The following is an 18,816-nucleotide window of genomic DNA, read 5'->3' on the forward strand; positions in this document are numbered from 1 at the left end:
GCAAGGAGATCCAACCAGTCCATTCTGAAGGAGATCAGCCCTGGGATTTCTTTGGAGGGAATGATGCTGAAGCTGAAAGTCTGGCCACCTCATGCGAAGAGTTGACTCATTGGAAAAGACTCTGATGCTGGGAGGGATTGGGGCAGGAGGAGAGGGGACGACAGAGGATGAGATGGCTGGATGGCATCACTGACTCGATGGACATGAGTCTGAGTGAACTCCGGGAGTTGGTGATGGACAGGGAGGCCTGGCGTGCTGCGATTCATGGGGTTGCAAAGAGTCGGACACGACTGAGCGACTGAACTGAACTGAACCATTCAAAAGTTAGACAAAGTAAACAAATCCCTTAGCCAATGAAGATTTGTCCTCATTCTTTGCCTAAAACATGTTTTACCTCCATTTAGTGATACACTTACTTGATTGCCTTCCTGCCACTCAAGCGTTGTAGTTGAAGTGTTTGTGCTCAATGTGCTCTCACAGTTAGGAACTATTGAAGATATTCTTTCCTTTTCACAAGTAGGACCCACTGAATGTTTCTTGGAACCTAGAGTAGCATCACCTTTGGATGTTATACTCGTATGGAGCTAGAATAAAACCCAAGCAAACCAACCAACCAAAAGCTAAGGGTTACCTTCCATGCTCATTTCCCTGACAGTGAGAGGCGGGTACAGATGGACAGTGTGATGGATAAAGGTGAGCCAGAGCTTGCAGGCAAGGGTTTGACAAAGGATTCTTTGTAGACCAGTCACTTCTATTACTAAGAAAACCATCAGACAGGTCAGAGAGGAGGCTAAATTTTTAAAGCAGCACCTTTTCTAGTTCTTGAGACCCAGAGCATCTTACTCTTTTCTCCATAAATGGGAGCCTTTGGTCTGCTGGTGTCCCCAGAAGTCAATGGCAGACTCCTGTTACTGTTTTGCAGGAAACTAACTGCTCAAAACCAAGCGAAAGACATTCAGACCCAAGACTGAGCTTTTTTCCCTGTGCACATTTAACCAGGGATCTCATGTTGGATTACTAAAGAGCTTTAGTGGAATTTCTATACTGATTACTACTTTCATTTGCACTTAACAGCATTTTTCTAAGTAGAATAACCACAATAAGACATGAATCCTTGCAGGTCTTTCAACTGCTTCTTTAGCAGCCTGTCTCATATTTTTTTCTGTCTGTATCTTTGAACAGCTAATCTAACATTATGCCTGGGAGTTGTCCATCTCAACATTTCTTAAAGTCCTAATAACTGGCCATCGTAAAGTTTACTTATCTATATAACAGCTAACTTATTTTGTTTTCCATATTGGTTACAATAGCTAGAAACTGGGATGCCCATGAAGGTTGCCAGATAAAATATAGGATGCTCAGTAAAATATGAATTTCAGACAAACAATGGATAATTTTTTGGTTGCCCCAAATACTGCATGTGGTATACTTATACTAAAAAGTTATCCCTTGTTTATCTTATACTCAAATTTTATTGTGCATCTTCTACTTTTGCTTCCTAAATTTGGCAATTGTAATGCTCTTGCCTCTTGCATGACACCTATAAACCCAACCCTGGGTAGGCATATTGTAAATAGAAGGGTGAGAAATATTTTGGTCTTATAAATCTGAAAAGTCTTCAACTTCAGAGTTACATCAATGTCTAAATTTCAAGTAACTACTTATGATAAATGTAGAGACTTAGTCTTATTTTAATGATCAAATACAAAGCCGAAATTTTTGAAAGGCTAGGATATAATGTTAGGGGAAAAACATCATTTTATTTACCTTTTCACCAAAGGTTTTAGAAATCTCGTATTCCTGGGTAGTTTCTCAGGTACTATGCACAAGTTCCTTATCTCTATTCCAAGTAAGGAATCAGACTACAGCCTTCACCCTGAGGATTATCTGTTCTGTCTGTTCTATCCAAAGGATGTGTGCTGAGTGGGTTTCCCCAGAGTGGGAATGAATTTGACAAATCATAAATGACCATTTTTAGACCCAGTTACTGTTCTTGAGAATTCACAGCTTCTCTTCACTAAAATTCCAAGTAATTTTTAGTTCTTGATGCTTCTACGTTACAGCAGAGCAGCAACTTTTAAAGGCCAGGTGATGACGGAGTTTTTATTGGTCTATGTGAACTAGGAAAAATAAGAACCAGAACCAGATGTAGTAATGTTTTCATAAAGGTAAATGTTTCCAATTTAAGGAATAGCCCTTTATTCTCAGAGATATGTCCTTTTTATCTTTTGGTGTTAAAGTTTGTTTCATGAAATTATGAAGATTTTAAAACATGTAGCAAAGTGATTGGTAAACTTAAATCTCCAAAATTCTTTTAAAAATTGTACTTCTCTGTAAATCTAGAAGTATGGGTAGGCATCAGGCAGCATGACTTTTATATCTATTTTGGAAAATACTACTTCATGACCAACAATATTAAACAATTTAACCTCTGATATATGTCCTTTTGGGGCTGTGTAAAGAGAACTGGACTCAAAGAAATGCTCTAGGTTGAAGATATGTTGGTGGAAAAAGGACATTTCTATGCTCTTATAAAGTTCACAAAATGTGTTTCAAGGTTTTTCTTTCCTACAAGAAGATCTGAATATTGTGCCCTGATCTCTGGCACAGTATCACTCAATATTTTAAACATCGTTGTTCTGGCAGTACCATATGCATTCTATAAATGTCAAACATAAAATGCAACACATTCAGCATTCTATAAACCATGGCAAACAACTCAGCATTCCAGACATTTGAAATATTTATAATATAGCTTAGCTCCTTCCCAGCTGGAACAAAAAAAGTTACTGCGGTTTGTTTTTGCAATTCTTAAGGCCAAACATGGATTAGGAAAGTTTAAGAATATTTTCTTACTTCTTTCATAAGAAAGGACTTTGATAAATATCCTGGAAGACATCATGATATTATGAACAGGTATACATAATTTCCATGTTTTTTAAACAAAATATTCAGACATGTACTAGCACTTTGCAGAAATCCTGGTTGAATATTTTAAAATTCAGTTTAATCCCCACACCATTCCTTCAAGGTATATGTTGCTATCCATAATACAAAAAAGCACAGAGAGGCTGGGTATAAGGTGAGCATCTTAGAGAAGGTTACAGAGTGATAGCCATCAAAAACAGAGCTAAGTGAATCTAGTCTGTGTTATTTCCACTATATCAAGATGGGCAATTAATGTGTTCTGGTTCATTATGAAAGTAGAAATGGCTCTCATCTGTTTCAGATTATTTAACCATGGGATAGACAAAATATGTTCATGATCCTTGTCACACCAATAAATGATACCTTGGAAGTCCTCTCCTGGAGCTTTGGTTTGGTTCAAGATTTTGATGGTGAGATATGATTCAAAAAGCCCTTAATGCACGAAGTCACTCCAGGCTCAGGATGACTCCCTATAACCCACCAGCTGTTTCACAGCATGTATTTCAGTGTAGCTTACAGTCAGTGAGCAATGAAAAAGAGAAAATAAAAAATCACATCTGTGACCCATTTTTCTTTAGTTACTAGTCATTTATATCATGTACAGAATTGGATGGAACCTAAGGAACTAGTCCTTCATTACTTCAATTTTCTCACTGAAAATAAAAGCATCTGCTTTTAATTCACCTTTTGGGAATGAGATAAAGTAGAATGACTACCAGAAAACATGGGAAAGCATACAAAATCTCCAACATAACCGTGGGTAATATTGTCCTAAATTTAAAAAATACATAAAGAATCAGATAGACATCTCATAGCTTCTGCTACAATGTTCTGCTCCTAAGAGCACTCAGTCAATGTCCGATGGTTGTTAGCAGTTTGTGTAGCACCATATATCTCAATTGTGTTTGGTGCAGTAGTTACACTGGTGGGATCCCAATAACCAAAACAAAAAAGCCCCCAAACTGGGCTTTTCCAATTGTATATTTTAAATATTTGTACTGTTATTCTTATTGATGCATAATCGTTGGTTTCTATTTTTAATTTCTCTCTCCAAAAAGTTTCTAAAAAAGCAAGTCTTATATAAAATAAGAAGCTCTCTAGGAAAAGATGGTATTAGCTGCAACAAAGAGGATGCAGTGATGAGAGAGTGGTGGCTAAAGTCTGTATGGGTTTATGATTAATATCACTAACAGACATCTACAGAGAACTGCCAGATGGAATTTTTGAGTCTCATACATATCTTGTTAAATTGGGACTATCTCTTCTGTTTGGCAGAATCAACATAAAGAAAAGAAGCCTGGGTTTACTGAGGGAACTTGAAAGTCCAGGTCTCCAATGAATGGACGTGGAATAAATGAGGAGCCCTGACCGTGGTAGAGCTCCATCCCTTATGAGCTCTGGGATCTCAGGCAATTCCTCATAAATCACTTTCCTTGTTTGTACATGGCAGAGGATAACTGAAGTTTGTTCCTTTGTTATTTCCTAAAGGGTAACAAAAACTCACTGGAGGAACTACGATATGGATTCCTCTAGATCTTAAGAGCTATTGGAAAACTTCCTGACTCTCTCACAACAGTAAATGATCTAAGCAGCCTGGCCTCCTCCCCTGTTCTGTATCTACAGGCCATCAACAACAATATGGTTTTTTAATACAATTCCACTTGGTATGTGAATTGTAATCACTAGAGCATGTCCGCTGAATCCCTGAGTACATTAAAGTTTTAGTGGTGGGGGCAAAATTATACATGAATGTATTCTTGAGAAATAAGCAACTCTTTATACTGTGCCCACGGTCAGAGTATGTGTAGGAGTGCAAGGTTCACATCCCACAAAACCATTATTCATTGACAGAAAACATCAAGACATCTGGAAGAAATATACAAATCACAGCAAATGTGACAGATTCTATTAGAGCACTCTATTAATATATTTGGATTAAGAATGACTGTATACATCACTTTTGTTTTTCCATAAGAAAAACAAAATCTTTTTGTTTTATCTTTTTATCTTTTCCTCTTAGGAAAGATAAATATTGTATTCTAACGATTCTATTTTACTTATATGATTCTATACGTATTCTAACGTATTCTATACACAGAATCTAGAAAAATGGTACTGAAGAATTTATTTATAGGGCAGCAATGGAGAAACAGACATGGAGAACAGACTTACGGACATAGTGGGAGGGGAGGAGAGGGTGAGATGTAGGGAAAGAGTAACGTGGAAACTTACATTAAATAGATAGATAGCCAATGGGAATTTGCTGTATGGCCCAGAAAACTCAAACAGGGGCTCTGTATCAATCTAGAGGGATGGGATGGGGCAGGAGATGGGAGGGAGTTTCAAAAGGGAGGGGATATACGTATACCTATGGCTGATTCATGTTGAAGTTTGACAGAAAACAACAAAATTCTGTAAAGCAATTATCCTTCAATTAAGAAAAAAAAAAGCACACTCTTAGGATGCATACATGTGCTCTGTGTCATCATCTGTCACCTCACCTTACACATGCCCACACCCAGGGCACTCACAAGGTAAAATATTCGCACACCTTGCTCAGGGGTATGTTCCTACAGTGTTTGGGAGAAAAGTACAATACAAAGTCACAGTCTGCATCCTGAGATTCGTTCCACCCCAGGGGACTCCAGAGGAAAGCCATTCGGTTCTCCTTTAGCATACCAGGGCTTCCCTGGTGGCTCAGCTGGTAAAGAATTCGCCTGCAATGCGGGAGACCTGGGTTCCATCCCTGCATTGGGAAGATCCCCTGGAGAAGGGAAAGGCTACCCATTCCAGTATTCTGGCCTAGAGAATTCCACGGACTGTATAGTCCATGGGGTCCCAAAGAGTTGGACATGACTGAGCGACTTTCACTTTAGCACACCAATCAGCAGGGGGGAATGAGGGCTAGCCTGCTATGAAGGGGACATCAGAGACATATGTGTCCCTGGAATTCTAATAGAGCTCAGAAGGCTGCACTTTATACCCTCATCTGAAGGTCTGCACGTTGATGGACAATGCTAAAGAAATACCCTTTGGTGACAATAAAAATACATGACACTTACAAATAGTCTGCTTTGTGGAAAAACAATCTGCCACATTTCAAATTCTGAATCTAGCCAACACTGAAATGACACTGTCTGGATTAAGTGTTGCAAGAGAGAACTCACTTCATCCTGCCCTTATGTGTCTGTCAACTATTAACTATCCTTTTAAATGCAGCTCAGCCATCCCCTTGGTGTATAATATTGTTTGATATCTGTTTACACCTGATGACCCCCCCAGGAAGGTAAGTAAAGTTGGCAAAGGTGCCCACCTGGTTGCTGGATGTCCACAGGTAGCTCAGGACCTGACAGGCAGCTGGTGCTGAGTAAATGCTTATGTGAACAACTGGGCCTCAAACAGTCTAGATGGGGTTCACTGAACGATGACCCACACAGAACAGAGGAAAGAGGGAGAGGTAACTGAATGAGTTAGCCAGAGGCGCTTAGGCTCAGAACCCAGGAAAACTGTAGGACATGCTTCAGTTTAAATGGAACCTTGCCTCAAGGAATAAATTACTTTCTTTCTGCAAATAATTTACCATACTTTCTAAAAAAGAAAATAGGTTTACAAAGCATCTATTTGGTGGTTCTAACACAGAAGTTGCCAAAACCATTCAAGATTTCCTTAGTTCACAGATTTGGGCATAAAAATAATACGGCAACAGTAAAATCCCATGGACGGGGGAGCCTGGTGGGCTACAGTCCATGGGGTCGCTAAGAGTCAGACACAACTGAGAGACTTCACTTTTACTTTTCACTTTCCTGCACTGGAGAAGGAAATGGCAACCCACTCCAGTGTTCTTGCCTGGAGAATCCCAGGGACGGGGAGCTTGGTGGGTTGCCGTCTATGGGGTCGCACAGAGTCGGACATGACTGAAGCGACTTAGCAGCAGCAGCAGCAATCCTTACAGAAGGTCAGTGTAAATAAAATAACAATGGGGAACTATGTGGGATTTGATCACATTTTATTAAGAAGAATGCAGAGAGCAAAACAAAGTTCCCCTTGGGACCTAGACTTAATACAACAGGTCCGTTATAAGTAAACCGTTGCTACTATTTGGGGCAGACCATGTTTTTTTTTTTTTTTTGAAATAAATTAATTGAAAGTAAATGTCTCTTCTAAAGTTCAACATATGTGATTAATTCCTTCAAGGCATCTTTGTAGTACAAATATATCATCATAATAGTGGTGGTGCTGGTTTAGTTGCTAAGTCATGTCTGACTCTTGTGAATTCACAGACTGTAACCCACTAGGCTCCTCTATCCATGGGATTTTCCAGCCAAGAATACTGGAGTGGGCAGCCATTTCCTTATCCAGATATGACAGTATATCATCTATATTATCAACTCTGCTTATAACAGGCAGAAAAAAGCTACTATCTTACAAAAAGTAAGCTATATGAAGCTAAGACTTCACCTGCAGGGTCCTTTTGTTCCTAATGCTACATAACATTCCAGCAGCCAGACTGGCTCTACACCTCTGCCTTGCATCTTTGTAGATGGCTTGGTAGCTTAGGGACCCAGCAACTGAATGAATGACTTTGTGTTTTTTAAGGTAACTGACCTTGAATAAATTAAAAGAGAGGTAGAGTGGAAAGTAGGAATGACCAAGGCTTGAGGATAAAGTCTTCTAACCATCCAGAGAAGAGAAGATGGCTGAAAAGATGCTGACTGCAGAAACCAATGCTTCCTGCCTCACACCTGCTCAGAACATCCCTCCCTGTTTCAATTTATGGGGGTCTTCACAACTGTAGACTTTGGACATGTCTCCTGGATCCTATAACCAACACCAGAAGATCAGAGCTCCCAGTCTATCCTCTGGAGATAAGGAAATAACATGTTTGGAGGAGAGAATTTCAAAGAAGCCAAAGAATTTATTTCTGTGTAACTGACTTTCCCCATGGGAAAAAGAAACAGCTGGCCATCTGGAATATACACAATCAATAAATGTAAGAGCGCAATTCCATGGAATTGTAGATACATAAATGACAATCCTATCACAACTGGTATTAAAGAAAGTGTGGTTCAGTCAGGCAGATCTGTTCTTCAAAATATCATTCAAATGGCTTCAGTTTTTCCAAGGGTAGGTTGGACTAGAAACAAAATACCTAAGAGGCCTGGTGAGTGGCCAGGACTCCAGCAATCTTCGCCATTTTAATATGTTGAAATTATTATGAACCAAAACAAAAAGAAACAACAAGCAAGATGATTTTAAAGGCCCTGATGATTCCTTCATTCTTAGAGCGGAAACAAAAGTGTTTAAGTTATTATATGAATTGTATACTGCAATAAAAGTAAGAAAACAGTTAAAACTTCTCATATCTCTGACCCTCTCCACTTAGCTCCCTTTTTTAATACCTAGGAATATGCTGGCTAAAATATATCCCCAAATTCCTAAACAACTTTAGGGAGTACCATTTATACCAAAGACAGTATCAATGATGTTCCCTGGAATGTACCATTTCGTGGCTCCGAAAAAGATGTTCTTAGAGAGGGCCTGTGTTTGAATTTTAGCTCTGCCACTTGAGGACAAAGGCTATATGACCGTTGGCAAGTTATTTACTGATCCCTCTGATCCTATTTCCTTCTCAGTAAAATGGAGATAATAAGTTGCATTTCCAAAGGCTGCTGTAAAAACTAAATGAGATAACATGTACAGAATGGAGGTGGAGGACAGCACACCGACACTTACCAGTTCTCTAAAATTAACAAGATCTACCACATTTCACAGCGGGGAAAACCACCACGTCTAGCACTTGCAGCCCATACCATAAGGACAGACCAGAAGATTTTTGAAATTTGGAATAGATCTCACCTGTTGAAGCTGGGGTAGGTACCCTTAAAGTTAAAGGTGTCAGAATGCAGTGACCCAAAAACCACACAATTTTTCTGTCTGTGAATTGTGATAACTGGCAGAAAGGAAGCCTAATCAGCATGCTAATTAGCCAGGGTGTGCTGGTACAACTGTTATCAAGGAAAGACAACTGTTTAAATAAGACAGGCTGTCCTCATTAAGCACTGCGTGCTGCCAACAAAGTGCAATGTGCTTAGTTCCAGCGTTTTGGCCTTCCTTAGAATCCAGAACCAGGCAGTATCTAACTGCACTAAATCTTTATTGGATTACTAAGCAGTGATTAACCTATACAATAAAGCCATACCTCAAAAACTATAGATTCTCAAATGACAGGCCTGACAAATTTTGGAACTCATTTAAACTAACCTCCACATGTTACATCAGGGAAAACCGAGGTCTACGGAAGAAGAGAGACACATGATCCCAGAGGTGGAGACAATTCTGGACTTGGACTCGTGAACTTTTTCTTACAACAGGAAATCAGTCTTCAGTTTCATGCACTACACAGACCAACAATTTGACACCGAATATGCAGATTCTTGTCTCAACTCGGCATAATTTGGGGTTCATAGGGTGGTGGAAGATATCAAAATACTGGGTCAATAATAGAAGCAGCTGGCAGCTGCATACAGTGGGAAGCGCCCCAGCATGCATGCACACAACAATGCATATGGAAAGGCTCTTAGGGACCTGCCAGTCTGGGGTTTGAGTGGTGGCGATTAGGGTCTGTTAAGGGGCCAACTATAGAATAATTCTCCACATCAAGGATGTAGAGAGTGGCTAGCTCAGAGTGGATACTCAGTACCTACATGCTGTGTGACTGGCAGATGAGTGAATGAAGGAATGAAACGGGTTGTTCTGAGAGAAGAAATGAGAGCTTCAGAGACAAGAGGGAAGAAGGCTACCTAGTGCTGCCCTTTAGGGGAGGAGGAAGGGAAGTTCCCAAAGCTCTCCTTAACCTTCGCAGGACAGTGCAAAGAGTCTGTCCCCTCCCCCCACCCAAACACCCTGCTTCCATTCTGAGGAAATGCAGTCATCCCCATGGAACCACTTCGGCTTCTGACGCTGTCTGCCTCCCGTATGGCACCTGGAGGAGTGGAGTGCTCGAGGGAAGTCTGTCTCCAAGGGCAACCGAAATTTCAAATCCATATGTCACTACTTGTTTTTTAGAGGAGACTCTGCTCAAGTGCTAGCTAGGCAAGCAACTGACGATACTACACTGCTACCGACGGGGAAAATGTTTCCTAGCATAAGATCAAGAAGCAAGTTTGATTCTAGGATGGGACAGAAAATTCTAATGAAGAATGAGGGAAAGCTGGAATTTCCTTACCAATTTTCCATTCCCTGAGAACAGGGCCATCTGTGGTCCTCAGCCTGGGTCCTCTGACCTTTGGCCAAGTCTGTTAAGGCTGGACTTTCAAAGCACAATTCATTTGATCAGCACTGATGCCACAGACAGGAGAGGGGGTTCTACCTCATTATATCTTCCAAACAGTAAGAGGTCAGTGTTTGATATTTCCTTTTCTTTCAACATTTGTGTCTAATAGTTTTTTCACTTTTGTTCCATAGGATGCAGCCACATTGAAGAAAATATGCACTCATCACCTCTTCTGTTTTTCTAGGACTAATTAAAGCAGCTATAACACAAAGGTCTGCATCAGCATTTGAGAGGCTTTTCAAGGTTCATATGGTGTGAGCAACTTCCTATGTCAGAAGCACGCTGACACTTCAGTGGATAATAATGAAGTGCTGACAGCATTTTCTCCCACCACATCTAGTGGACTAACGGCTAAGTGACAGTGTGCACGGCAGCCATTAGGACAGGATGATGGATTCTGCCTCATATTCATATGAAAGATATATATAGCCCAAGGGGAAAATGTAATGTTTCTAATGTGACCTTCACTTGACATTTGATTAAGACAAAGTTGGTACTTTTTTTTTTTTTAGAAGATGCTTTCAAAACCAGGAGAACATATCAGTGAAAAGATCAATGATATACACACTCTTCCTTAACTCTGAGTGACTGGCAAGGCTTTACACTTTTAGCAGTTTCAATTCTCTAAAAAGAAATGCCACCTAGAAGAAACGTGCTGCTGCTGCTACTGCTGCTAAGTCGCGTCAGTTGTGTCCGACTCTGTGCGACCCCATAGACGGCAGCCCACCAGGCTCCTCTGTCCCTGGGACTCTCCAGGCAAGAACACTGGAGTGGGTTGCCATTTCCTTCTCCAATGCATGAAAGTGAAAAGTGAAAGTGAAGTCGCTCAGTTGTGTCTGACTCTTAGCGACCCCATGGACTACAGCCCACCAGGCTCCTCTGTCCATGGGATTCTCCAGGCAAGAGTACTGGAGTGGGGTGCCATTGCCTTCTCCGGAAACGTGCTAAGCACTCTCTAAACATTTCTCATTAACTTTCCCGTACTGGTACTTGCTCCTATAAGGCTGGCTTACAGCTCTCATCCTAAGTCAGCTCTGTCTGCCAATTAAGGAATAAATGAGAGACTATTGCTATTTGAGGTTGCTATTTGAGAGAAGGAACTGGATCTGTAGGAATGTTCATATCAATAGTTGTAAAACATCTTGAGAAATACTAGGAAAAAAGCAACTCTAAAAATGTCCTGTGATGAAATGATAGAAATGGTAGTGAGGAAACCAAATGCACAGGTTATTCTAATAAAGGGACAGGCTTCCTCTCCTGGTACAAATAATCTGATCTAAAGGGTTAATTCCTTTAAAAAGATTGGTTTTGGGATAAGACTGAAAACACACCACTGTGTCTTTAGCATACAAAGAGCTCCCAGAATGGTCCTCAGGCAGTCCAGCTCTGAGCATCCGGATTCTTTTTTTCTGGTCTTTAATTATGCTGCTGAGCACCTAACTCTTTATATAAAAGCGAGTGGAAGGAAACGGGATGGCTAAAGTCATTCAAATGCCCACTCACCTCCCATGATTTTGGACTGGCAGTTAATAAACTCCGGCTTCCTGTCTGTGAGGTAGCGCTGGCAGGTGTGGTGGAGGATCTGGAAGAAGGTACATTTTTCTGAGGCTGTGCTGGCTACCCACTGGTCAAAGGCATTTTCAAACAACAAATCAAACTCTGCAGAATCCTGGAAAAGACATTGAAAGAACGAATGATCTCCATCTCTAAAAATTGCGGCTTCCAGTTTACCATATTAAGACTCATAAAGGCTAAAACTTTTCTGAGACTTTGTTCCTAATCACAAGGTTCATCTTGATTAGCACCAGGGGCACAGAGAGTCCACCTTTCTCTTTTTATCAAGCAGATCTCTTGTCTCACAGTGTTTTGAGATGTCCCCAAGAAGCAACGAGCACAGAAGTCCCTTTAGCTTAACCACATATCAACTTGTATCCTATTTCAGATTATACATGGTCTTTCCCATTGCTCAAAAAAGGATTACTTCAGGTTCCTGGCACTGAACAATATTAATCTTGTCCCCAACCTTTGGTAGGGAAAGATTATCCCTTATTATTGTAGTGTATAGTTTGATTTTACATTTCATCTTTCCTCATCATTGATATATGGTTAGTGTATAAGCAAAGGAAATTTACTTGCATACATAACTCTACCATGAAATGTTTCATGTATTAAATCCAATAGAATTCTAATACATCATTTTTAAGGTGCAGTTCATTTATTTGATTTTTGGTAAATAAACCTCATCCCTGATTGCATTAGAAGACAGATGGAACTTTGCTGAACATGGTTTTTCATACTGATAATTACAGATGTGATTATAATTACAGATGTGAACTCTACACTTAGCAGTTTGCTCTTTGTATTGGAGGTAGCTAGCATTTCTTCAATATGCATCTCCTTAGGTGCCTCTGTCCAACATGATGAAAAGATTTATAATTTCCCATAAGACAGGCACAGGAATCAGAAAGTCTCAGCCACATAACTGGAACAGAGAAATAGCCTTGTCAAAAACAACTCAGACACCCACCAGTCTGCCAAGGTCAATGAGAGAGTCACTGTGAGAGAAGAACACCGTGGCTCGGCACTGGACAGTTCACTCACCCGATTAGGATCGATGCCGTTAACCTGGCGCAGCTGCTCGAGCATCCACTGTGACCGCCGCACAAATGACGTGGAGCCTTCAAACTGTTTGACCTTCGTAATGGATGCCTGCGTGGGTTTCTTGTTGGTCACTGCCAAGAGAAGACCACTCTGATCAGTGAGTGTGCAGGGTGGGTTGGTCCCATTCACAGGTGTTTCTGTCTTATGCCTACATGCATACGTGCCATAAAAGAGAGAAAAAATGACATATTTGTGTGTGTGTGTATACATGTGTATCCGTGTAAATATAGAGGGAAGGAAGAGAGAGGGAGAGGGAAGTGCAGAGACAAAGAGAAGCAGAGGAAAACAGAAAATGAATGAGTATGTGTGCCTTTAGTGAGAGGCGAACTCAAAAGGAACAGACGTTATAATCTGCACCCTCGAGCAGTTACAATATAATTTTAACTGTAAGGGCAGCTTCATTGATGCCTTCATCCACTCACATTGAACACGACAGGGACAATTAATAGCAAGCCCCTCTAATGGAGGCTCCAAATAAACCATGATGGTTAGCAGGGAAAGCAGCACAAAGGGCTGAGAGCATTAGGTAGGGGTGGCTGGGAAAGGCTACCTTTTAAAGGTACAGTTTACTGGTTCCCTGACGCAACTACAATGCATATTTCTAATGCTGCAGTCCAGTGTAAGTATTCCAGGCTTCAGTGATAAAAGAATAAGAAATACCTCACTCAAAAAAAAAAAAAAAAATTGGCCTTATAGTTCAGTTCAGTCATGCGAACTTTGCGACCCCATGGACCGTAGCACTCCAGGCCTCCCTGTCCATCACCAACTCCTGAAGTCTACTCGAATTCACGTCCACTGAGTTGGTGATGCCATCCAACCATCTCATCCTCTGTCGTCCCCTTCTCCTCCTGTCCTCAATCTTTCCCAGCATCGGGGTCTTTTCAAATGAGTCAGTTCTTCGCATCAGGTGGCCAAAGTATTGGAGTTTCAGCTTCAACATAAAGTACAGTTAGTTTGTATCTAATCTGCATCTAATTATAACCTTGGCCCCCCTCCACATATGAATTCCTTAGGCTACCACAGCTGCAGGCCTGCGGCAGCTCCTCCTCTCGGCCTTGGTCAGTTCTCCCTTCCACGCTGAGGATGGACCTTCTCACTTCTCAGACAGAGATCAAGTACCAGCCAGCCGAGAGAGTCACTCTGAACTTTTGCCTGTCTGCCTACTTCTTGACTTAGAGCCTCAAGGGAGGGGAGGTAATTAAGTATTTTAAAAGGATTTTCCTCAAAGCTCCTCCTGAGCTCTGGCTGTAGGAATTGTAAGTTTAAATAGAATTGATGCTATTAAAGGAAGCAGGAAAAGTGGAAAGCACTCCTCGTAATGAATGCAATCCTAGTAAGCCTGTACATCAATGCTACATTCTTTCTTAGTTTCAAAGCAGCCCACAGATCCCACACTTTGAAATAACCATGCAATGCTCAACAGATGGCAAAACGAATCCTTGCGGGATGAAGGACAGAAAGTACCTGTGCCAGTTACGGTTGGTGGTAAGAAGGCTCTCCTTCACACACAGCAGAGTTTATCACAGCTTCAGTGTCTGGGGTCATTTAGGCAGAAAAACAGTGACCAAGAGGGGAAAGTGAACAAAAATATACGGGTACCCCGCCTTTAGGTGAGAAACCTATGGTCTAGGACTGGGCTTTTTTTAGGATCTCAGTCCATCCTTCTCTTTTTGTTCCTAACCAGAATTTAGCAAACATTTTTTTTTAAATTTCAAATAATGATTAGGTTTAATGCCCATGATTCAGTTATATTTTGGCTAAACGCTTATGAACATTTCACACCAATTGCGTTTACTTTCATGGTTAAAAAATCATCATCCCTTAAACAACCAAGATCAAGGAAATGTTATTGTCTTCCATCCACAAATGGCCTGTCTGGCCTACAGCTCCACATATAAGCCTGTTTAAGTCCATGAGGAACAATCTTTCCCCTCACTAAATTCATGCAATATTACCAGTCTACCCAGGGCTGTCTATCCACTTAATTCATTTAATTTGTGTGTCCATGTGACACAAAAGGGACTCTCCTAAATTTCTCTGATAGTCATACCCTGCTCTGCTGTTTTAATAGCAAAGGAAACAACACATCTGGAATATATGTGGGTCCTAAAATGTGCTTAAAAGATTAAAGAATGCTTTGCAATAACAGGAAAACATGGGTTCCTGTATTAGACCCACACCCCTAAACACACACAGAGGATTTCCTTCCTTGTTTATGTAAATTACATGGCATTTAGGCATCCTGGGAAACATGAAGGTTTTCCTTCTGACTTCAGTTAACTCTAACTTTTATTACCGGTTCACTTATTTCCAACTAGTTTACAGCATAATAAAAGTTCAAACATAATTCATGATGGTTGTAATTATTGGCCTGTTTGGGACTGACATTTTAGGAAAGCAAGTTCCACTGGAAGTTTGTCACTGAACATGAGAAGGGTAGGAACTCCACCCACCCAACAAATGCCCCTCGGAATTGTTCACGAGCGATCACATTGCTTCATGGTCATTTTTAACAGAGGCAGATATGACTTCATCCATTCCTGCTTTTTTTACCCTCTATTAGTTTACTCCTTGCCCAGTTCTTGGAATCTGATAATTTTCCTGGGCACTGAGCCCGGTTTAGTTTAATTTTTGTTTAGTGTTATTATCTCCAACATCCCACTTTCTATTTTGAAGCAGGTGCCTTAAAATTATATTATTATATACACATTATATAGAATTAAATGAAGACTTCCCCCTTCTGAAATCAAAACATTTGCACAATCATGCCATTGCCAGACTTTCTGAGTTCTGTGTTTGAAGAAGCCATGTTTTAACCCCTTTCTATTTTGGTGTTTTCCGGATCCACAGCTGTTAAAAATAAGTCATTCAGTCAAATTCCAGATGTCTAGTGAAAACAGCAATTCACCTTCTCCTTCCCAAGGGCAGCTAATTTACAGCACATTCTGGAAGATGCAACCAAATGATCTGGATCAGTACCCCGGAGGGTAGATTTCATATTCATTATTTTGAAAAACTTTAAAGGTGAGATAATCAGGGCATTTTGTCATAGCTTCATCTTTCATGAGGAAAAGGTAAATATACAAGCATTTAGAGAGGGTATGATGATATTCCCAAGTAATACTGCAGACTACCCAGAATCAGCCCCATCCCCTAATTTTCCACTCCAACCCACACATCAAAATCACCTGGGAGTTTTACAACAAAAATACCCAACACTGTCAGTCAGAATCTTTGGGGATGTAGTCCTGGCATCCATATTTTAAATCTTTCCAGTTGACTTGGAGGCACTTTGAGTGCTAACAGCTACTGAACTATGTGCTTACTCATTTAACAAATATTTATGGAGCATTTATTAGATGGAAGATACAGAAGGAAGTTTTGAGGATTTTTCAAATATTAAGAAAGAAGTGGTTCTCAATCAATAACTTTGGTGAGGAGGAGATAAGAATGATGCTATAGAGAATAAAGCATCATAGAATAAATGACACAGGAGTCATCTGAGATGTATGTGGGGCGGGGGGGGGAGTGCAGATTTAAGGACCAAAGTAAAGTTGGGGAAAGTCAGGGAGGTTTCATGAGGCAGCCACATTCTGGGCAGTATAACATCCCTCACCAGGACATCTGTGATTTTCCCCAAATTGGCCTTTTAACCAGCTTGACCATTCAAACTGGAATATATAAGGCTGAACCATCTTTTAAGAACTCCTTGCCAAAACAATCTTAAGAAAGAAGGACAAAGCTGGAGGTATTATATGCCCTGATTTCAAACTATACTACAAAGTTACAGTAATCAAAACTGTACAGTACTGGCACACACACACACAAAGATCAATGGAACAGAATAGAATCTAGAAATAAACTCATGCATATATGGTCAATTAATTTCAACAAGGGATCTAAAAATACACAGTGGGGAAAAGACAATCTCTTCAATAAATAGTGTTGGGAAAACTTTGACGTTGCATCCACATGCAAAAGAATAAAACAGCATTTACAAAAATAAACTCAAAATGAATTAACATCTTAACTATACGACCTGAAACCATAAAACTCCTGGACAAAAACATAGGCAGTATAGTCTCTGACACTGGTCTTAGGAATGATTTTTTTGGATCTATTTTCTTAGGCAAAGGCAACAAAAGCAAAAATAAATAAATGGGACTACAAAACTAAAAAGCTTTTGCACAGTGAAGGAAACCATCAACAAAATGAAAAGGAAACTTACTCAATGGGAAAAGATATTTGCAAATGATAGCTCTGATAAGGGGTTACTATTCAAAATATATAAAGAACTCACACAACTTGGTATCAGTAAAAACAAACAATCCAGTTAAAAAATGGGCAGAGGACCTGAATAGATAGTTTCCCAAGGAAGACATAACGATGGCCAACATACACATAAAAACATGTTCAGCATCACTAATTATTCAGTTCAGTTCAGTTCAGTCGCTCAGTCATGTCTGACTCTTTGAGACCCCATGAATTGCAGCACGCCAGGCCTCCCTGTCCATCACCAACTCCTGGAGTTCATTCAAACTCATGTCCATCGAGTCGGTGATGCCATCCAGCCATCTCATCCTCTGTCGTCCCCTTCTCCTCCTGCCCCCAATCCCTCCAGCATCAGAGTCTTTTCCAGTGAGTCAACTCTTCACATAAGGTGGCCAAAGTACTGGAGTTTCAGCTTTAGCATCATTCCTTCCAAAGAACACTCAGGACTGATCTCCTTTAGAATGGACTGGTTGGATCTCCTTGCAGTCCAAGGGACTTTCAAGAGTCTTCAAAATGCAAATAAAAACTACAATGAGATATCACTTCACACTGTCAGAATGGCTGTTATCAAAAAGACAACAGATAACAAATGTGGGTGAAGATGTGCAAAAAACAGGACTGCTGGTTGGAATGTTAACTGGTGCCACCACTGTGGAAAACAGTATGGAGTTTCCTCAGAAAATCAAAAAAAAAGAACTACCATATGAGGCAGGAATTCCACTTCTGGGTATTTATCCAAAGAAAACAAAAGTGCTAATTTGAAAAGACATATGCACCTCTATGGAGAAGGCAATGGCACCCCACTCCAGTACTCTTGCCTGGAAAATCCCATGGACGGAGGAGCCTGGTGGGCTGCGGTCCATGGGGTTGCGAAGAGTCGGACACGACTGAGCAACTTCACTTTCACTTTTCACTTTCATGCATTGGAGAAGGAAATGGCAACCTACTCTAGTGTTCTTGCCTGGAGAATCCCAGGGATGGGGGAGCCTGGTGGGCTGCTGTCTATGGGGTCACACAGAGTCCGACACGACTGAAGCGACTTAGCAGCAGCAGCAGCAGCATGCACCTCTATGTTCGTTCCAGTATTACTTACTATAGCCAATATAATGAAGCAGCCTAAGTGTTCATCAAAAGATGAACAGACAAATCAGATGTTGTATACATATATAGTGGGATATTACACAGCCATAAAATAGCAAACTTTTTCCATTTGCAACAAAATGGACAGACCTAAAGGGTATTATATTAAGTCAAATAAGACAGATAAAGACAAATATTGTATGATTCATTTATATGTGGAATCTAGAAACAAAGCTAACAATCAAAACAAAACAGAAACAGACTCACGGATACAGAGAACAAACTGGTGGTCGCCAAAGGGGAGGCAAAGGGAGGGGCTGGATGAAATAGGTGAAGGGGATTAAGAGGCACAAACTTCCAGTTATAAAATAAGTCATGGGGATGTGATGTACATAATAGGGAATATAGTCAATATTATTGCAGGAACTTTGTATGATCAGGTAGTTCAGTCCCTCAGTCATGTCTGACCCCAGGAACTGCAGCATGCCAGGCTTCCCTGTCCATCACCAACTCCTGGAGTTTACTCAAACTCATGTCCATTG

General features: G+C 40.6%; 1 protein-coding gene across 2 annotated transcripts in view; it reads right to left on the minus strand.

Annotated features, from left to right (window-relative positions):
- STXBP6 (syntaxin binding protein 6 (amisyn)) overlaps positions 1-18,816 on the minus strand; it is a 238,469-nt gene that overhangs the window by 46,434 nt on the left and 173,219 nt on the right. For both annotated transcript variants that reach the window (XM_010843389.1, XM_010843388.1), the window contains exons 4-5: positions 12,863-12,993; positions 11,765-11,930 (exon numbers count right to left, since the gene is read on the minus strand). In XM_010843389.1, coding sequence (XP_010841691.1) covers positions 11,765-11,930; positions 12,863-12,993 — 297 coding nt within the window. The remainder of the gene's footprint in view (positions 1-11,764; positions 11,931-12,862; positions 12,994-18,816) is intronic.

This window comes from Bison bison, unplaced genomic scaffold (assembly GCF_000754665.1).
Source record: "Bison bison bison isolate TAMUID 2011002044 unplaced genomic scaffold, Bison_UMD1.0 scf7180017864181, whole genome shotgun sequence".
NCBI lineage: Eukaryota > Metazoa > Chordata > Mammalia > Artiodactyla > Bovidae > Bison > Bison bison.